The sequence below is a fragment of the Paramisgurnus dabryanus genome, chromosome 18, assembly GCF_030506205.2.
Source record: "Paramisgurnus dabryanus chromosome 18, PD_genome_1.1, whole genome shotgun sequence".
NCBI classification, from domain to species: domain Eukaryota; kingdom Metazoa; phylum Chordata; class Actinopteri; order Cypriniformes; family Cobitidae; genus Paramisgurnus; species Paramisgurnus dabryanus.
In genome coordinates this window covers 7,697,325-7,703,900 of record NC_133354.1, presented here as the reverse complement: position 1 = coordinate 7,703,900, position 6,576 = coordinate 7,697,325, and the positions used below count along the sequence as shown (strand labels likewise).

Below are 6,576 nucleotides of genomic sequence, written 5' to 3'. Positions count from 1 at the left end.
CCTCGTTTATCCCTTAAACATCAAATCCGAGACTCCTGCCAGACAATAACTGCTGTGATACAATATTCATGAGATTTAATATTCATGAGTTGGGTTAATTTTTTTCTTATGATGTCACTCTGATACACAAACAGATTCGGAACACAGCAAAGGTAAGAACCAATGAGATGAGATTATTTCAAGCATTACATTTCTTTGTAGGATGTGAACGTCATAGTTTATCATCACGCCTCGTGTTTTTTAAATAGATGTGGAGCTGTTGATATGTTTAAAAGCTATTGCAGAAATTCTCCCGACATTGTTCAAGTCCTAAAGAGCCGAGTGTGAAGATGATTCAAACTTTTCATCTGACTTTAAAAAATATTCAGAGATGTGATGTGATGTTTCTTCAATCGTCATAATCTTCTTTTCTAGTTTCTACAGCACTAGTGTCATGATGTTTTCAAACAGGTTCTCCTCAGTGTTGTGTGCCGAGTATATCACATGGTTAGTGAAGGGATGATCACGTGACTCTGAGCATTAAATCAGATATATGTTTGTGATGTCACAGGAATCGGCCACAGACCTTCAGTCTCCCGTGACTCCCGAGAGCATCAACGGAACGGATGAGCGCGTGACACCCGACGCGGCGTTTAACGCTGAGAGCCGCCCGGAACCCAACGCTGTACCGTTCCCTCACAGGTGACGTATATTAGACGCTTAGCAATGCACTTAGCAACGGCATAACAACGTCTTGGCAACCAGTTATTTTCTGCCCATACAGAATCTGGTTTATGAAATGAAATCCGTTCAGCGTGGACTGTTTCATCCTTTATGTGTCACTTAATGTATTCATTTATATTTTATACTTCGCCAAGTTCCCAGGAAAACACAGCAGCATAACATTAAAACACTGTTAGACAAACATGAAATATAGATGATGAAAACTCACTTTAATCCAATCCCATAATAAAAGCACTTACAGTGAATCTGCCTCTCTGAAAATTAATTAATAACAGTTTGACTAAAGGTTATTATTGTGACATTTGTTATAACGTGAAATTATAATGATTTCACGGCTGAAGAACTGAATCAGAGGTAGTTTTTACTGTAAATACAAAGTGGTTTGTGGTCCAGCCATCTTCTGTGAAGGACTTCATCTCATCTCTTTCTTCATGCAGCTCCACATCCATCACCAAACACTGGGAGGCGGAGCTCGCCGCTCTGAAGGGAAATAACGCCAAACTGACGGCAGCGCTGCTGGAATCAACCGCCAACGTCAAACAGTGGAAACAGCAGCTGGCGGCGTATCAGGACGAGGCAGAGAGACTCCACAAACGAGTGAGAAACAACACAATGCCTATGTTTATACGCACCAGTCCGACTCTGATTACACATTAGAGATTAAGCGAGTCTCTTTTATCATAAACCCCTTTAAAAAGTCTGCAGCAGGCACATATTTTGACATGACGCGTAATGCACATAAGTTTACATGACATTCCAAACACATATTTTGACATGACATGATGGGCTAAATACATGTTGTGATGAGCTTCACATCATGCTCCCTTGAAAAAGTTGTCACCGGCCGCCACTGATACTGTATATGATATACACATGCAAGGCCACCTGATCAGGATTTCTTACAAAATAACAAAACTACTAACTACTTACTTAAATAATGCAACACTGAAAATCAGTCAAAGACATTAATCCCTAACTTAAGAAACACTGTTTAATGCCTCATGCAATACAATAACAAAAGAAATTGTTCCATAATAAAAAATACCAGTTTTTCAAAAAGGACCAGCAATATAATATCTTTTCCAGTTTTATTCAATATTTGTATTAGTCTGTTATCAAACAACTGATCAAATGTGAAAAGGAAACCACTTAAATGACTCATTTAATTAATGAAGGTGTAATGGTACTGAATAATTATGAATAAATAAAGCTAATGTATTCATCCAAGAACAGTGTGTTGTATTCTGATTTCTTGACTATAATTGCATCAACAGCCGACAGGACAGTAATGCTTGTGACATGCGTACTGTGCCATTTCCAAAACAACTCTGTTTACAACAATATCGCAAAAAAGCATGGACAGTAACAAGAAAATTATGTGACATCATTGACTAAGTTTACATGCACCCTCATAATGCAATTATAATGAGATTCATTTAGGAAATATTGCAATATATGCAAAAAGCATTTTTGAAAGCATTTACTACCAGACACTAGGGGGCGCTTCGTAGAGAAAAACACACTTTCCTGGTGTCCCTTTAATGTTGAAACTCTTTTCACCACCCTATCAAATCCTGATAGTCTCACCCTACGTTTGTTTCTGTCACATTATAAAAGTAAAACCTTCCAGACGGCATTAAAACTCAAATGTGTTCATGTGTGTCGGTTATAACATGGCAGTGATGGTTTGTGTCGTATCTCAGGTGACGGAGCTGGAGTGTGTTAGTGCACAAACTAGCGGCATCAAAACTCAGAAAACAGAACTAAACCAAACCATCGAGGAGCTGGAGGCCGAACTCAAGGCTAAAGAGCAGGTGCGACTCTGACAACTACTGCTTTGTTTTGAAACTTCAGAGTTGTGACTCCGTTTCATTCTTCCAGGAATTAGAGAAGTTGAAGGAAGAAGTTGAAAATGCCAACCAGCTTCAGACACAGAAGGATTCGCTCGCTCAGAAGTTAGAGGTAAACGCAAGCGAGAGCTCTCGTGTCTCGTGTCCAGATTAAAGAAGTGATTTGATTGTGTTTCTGTCTCGTGATCAGGAGAGAGAGTTGAGGAACGCCGAGTTAGAGGCTCAACTGTCCGATCTGGAGCAGCGTCTGGAGAACAGCCAGCTGGAGGGCGAGTCGTTCCGGAAGAGTCTGCGCTCGCTGCTCGATCTGCTGGACGGGAAAATCTTTGAGCTGACGGAACTGCGAGACGCTCTGGCCAAACTCATCGAGAGCGACGGCAGTTAAACAAACACACACACACACATGTAGAGCTACACACATATTCACTACATCAGAACATCATGGATATCATCAGAGCGAGAGCTGCTGTGATCATTTCATTTGACACACACACACACACACACACACACACACACACACACACACACACACACACACACACACACATTACACACACATACACATTACAACAGTGTGTAGACACACACACACACACACACACACACACACACACATACACATTACAACAGTGTGTAGACACACAAACACACGCACGCACACTACAACACACAGACGCTAAGTTTGACAGACACAAAAACACACCATGAAATTCACAGACACACACTGAAGTTCATAAACAGACAATGAGGTTCACAGATATGCAGACACACACTAAAGTTTACAGACACATAAACACACACACACCAAAGTTTAAAAACAGACAGTGAGGTTCACAGACACACAATGAAGTTCACAGACACACAAACACACACTGAAGTTCATAAAAAGACAATGAGGTTGACAGACATACAAACACACATTGAAGTTCACAGATACACACTAAAGTTCACAGACACACACTAAACTTCACAGACACATAAACACACACTGGAGTTTACAGACACACAAACATTTGCGGCACATTTTAATGCGTCTGCCATGAAGGAAATGCTGAGCTACTGACCACGGCAGATTTGGAAGTTTCATTATTTTGTCACATTATTTCAGAATCAGGAAAATGATGATGTACTTTTGTCCTGTTTGCACACAGAGGTACAGAAATGACACAAGAATCAGTGTTGATTATGAAGATGGAACTTTGAATTGAAAGGTTTGATTGACAGCTTATATCTGGACCCATGCGGCACAGTGTCCAAACTGTAAACAGATCGTGATGGATCGATCAACAAATGTGTGGAATTTTATTTAGTGAACCGGAACATTCACTGGAAAGAAAAAACATCCTGCAACTCTTCCATTAATAAACTTCCACAATCTGAGCAATACAAGAGAAACTATGAACTTCAGTCACACTATCAGGTATTTTACATGACTCTTTTCTGAGACAAACACGCATTACACACACATACGCACCCTCTTTCCTTTCTAAACACTTTTTAAACATTAAAGTATGACACATTTATAGTGCACTTGTCTAAAGGGCCGTTATCAGACATTGAGATGAAATTACGGTTTGTTCATTTGTTTTGTTGTTTTGTTTTTGAAGTGCAATGCTTTACTTGATACCGTACGATTACTGGTTATTTATTGTAAAGAAATTATATATATATATATATTCTAATCACAGTGGCTGCATCAATTCAAGGTATTGGTTTTCACTTTTCCTCTTTCTTATTTTTATTATTGGCTATGTGGACATACGGTTGTTGTTTTTAATGTGTGTGTGTGTGTGTGGGGAGGGGGGAACTGGCAATATTTTTGAAGAGAATTTAAAAGGGAAACATAAACTCTATCACTTGATTTTGCAGAGAGATTATTTTCCTCTCTTGTACAGGTGAAGTCGCCTTTGTTACTGGCAGCTGGTTACTGGGTGACACTATTGCCAAAAACCAGTGATCCTGTGTGATGATTTATTCATGTATATGTGAAGAATTTTAAGGGCTTTGCAGCAGGTAGTTTTTGACACACTGACTGGGCGGCTTTATTATCATCATGACAACATTTGAGAGCCTCAGTAATTTCAAATATTGATGATTTAACATGCTGAAACACACAATTGTAATTCTGAGTTTATAGTAAAATTAAAGAGTAAAATGTTTTGGGGTTTTTTCCTGCCGTGTCATTCTTTTTTATAAACTTCATCATAGTGAACGGACCTCTTGATCCAATGGATTCACATTTATAGTTGTCAGTTTGGTTTCAAAACGAGAATTTTTTTTTCGAAACATGTTTATTATTATGTTATCATGTTTTTATTGTGCTACTTAGCTGTATTTGTTTAGTTATGAAGGCAAAACAACTGCAGTTTGATATTTATTTGGAATGCAATATCAAAAAACAAGATTTTTGAAATTTTTTAAAACGAAGTTGTCTCAGAAGCAAACTCTTTAATATATTCAATAACTAATGTTAATAGAAACACTTGGTTTGGTGAGTTATTTGGTTTAACTCAGGTAAAGATATTTATCGTTAAAGATCTGCGCGTGTTTCTCGTTTCTTTATTTGGTGCTAACCGTCAGCGCTTCCGGTCGAAGGTCAAACGAGCCCACGCTCCTCTGTGGTAAAGTTGTCACTAAAACAAAGCGATGTAGTTTGTTGTATCATCGGGTAACTTCAGAAAATAACATATAAAATGATGGATGACACTGAATGATGTTTTAAGCGTCTGCTTGGTGTTTCTCTCCTCATGATCCACTGAAGAGTCACGCGGGTTTCAAACAACATGAAGGTGAGTAAAGGATGACAGTGTGTTTTATTTACGAAAAACACTTTTAATTGTCTTTACATTTACGTGTTCTGCACATTTACACACGTGCTGTTGGTGTATTTATGGTATTATGGGTCATTTAATGCTTTATTGATGAGTTTGCAGAAATGAATTTACAGTCAACAATGTTAAGTGATATTTTATACCTCATGTGTGGAGTAAGATTTAGATTTTTAGTTTTGCTTTTTAAAATACATTGCTGGAAGTGATAAAAAAATAACAAAGCAAGAAATGTTATTTTAACATTTAATGTGTCCAAAGAGAAAGGTTTAACTAATCACCACACCAATGGAGCTCGCGCATGGTCAGCCCCGTAACAAACTTTAGGATTAAAGGATAAAATTTGATAAATAATTTTCACCTTGCACACATTGTTTTGATTGTAATACAATTAAATATAACTGAAATACATCATTGCGTCAGAAGCTGATGGTATGGGAGGTCCTCCCCTCTTCTGATTTTCTGAAGCTTTTTTATAGAACAACGCCAGTAGCCAATGCCTGCCATGACGATGTATAGAGGCGTGCCTTCCGCCGTTATAACCACCGTCTGATGGCATATCCTCAGATTTTTTTCTCTTCGTGATACTGAAAGCGTCGCCGTAGAGTATCATTAACAGACGTACGCCATGTCCCTTACATGCAGTTCTGCATTTACATGGATATATAGCTTCCCCCATCGAGAGATAAGGTAAGCGAAGGGATTCGTGTGTGGACACAGAAGTCTTTGCACATGACTCTGTTCTCGGTAGCGAACCGCCGCCGCCAGTTTCTTCTGGGCCTGTCTTGGAAGAGCACAGCATGCGGCGTCTTCTTGTACATTGCAAACCCCTTCACATAGAGTTTGCCTGTACGAGCGCTGCGCTGTGGCTGTTTACTTGTGTAGACATCATTTCTTGGTGTCTGCCTTGTACAATAAAGCGCACTTTGGCTGATTCTCACAGGTTTGGCCCAAAAATGAGCCCTGTTCATAGTGGCTGGCCTTGCTTAGCACATGCTTCCCTTGCCATGTGATGTCTCCATGCCTCGAGTGCAGCTGCGCATTCCGGCTACGTCACTTACATGTGCCGTTGAACATGACATCATACGTTGGAGGGGGTTGGTGTTGCAACTTGGCTAAGAACAGAGTGAACATTGCCCTTAGCGTCTGTGGTTCATGCAACATTTCTCCATGGA

General features: G+C 39.4%; 1 protein-coding gene across 1 annotated transcript in view; it reads left to right on the top strand.

Annotated features, from left to right (window-relative positions):
* homer1b (homer scaffold protein 1b) overlaps nucleotides 1-4,732 on the top strand; it is a 12,342-nt gene extending 7,610 nt beyond the window's left edge. Inside the window, exons 5-9 of the mRNA XM_065243578.2 lie at nucleotides 551-681; nucleotides 1,161-1,320; nucleotides 2,427-2,537; nucleotides 2,605-2,685; nucleotides 2,764-4,732. Coding sequence (XP_065099650.1) covers nucleotides 551-681; nucleotides 1,161-1,320; nucleotides 2,427-2,537; nucleotides 2,605-2,685; nucleotides 2,764-2,958 — 678 coding nt within the window. The 3' untranslated portion in view covers nucleotides 2,959-4,732. The remainder of the gene's footprint in view (nucleotides 1-550; nucleotides 682-1,160; nucleotides 1,321-2,426; nucleotides 2,538-2,604; nucleotides 2,686-2,763) is intronic.
* Nucleotides 4,733-6,576: the final 1,844 nt, after the last annotated feature.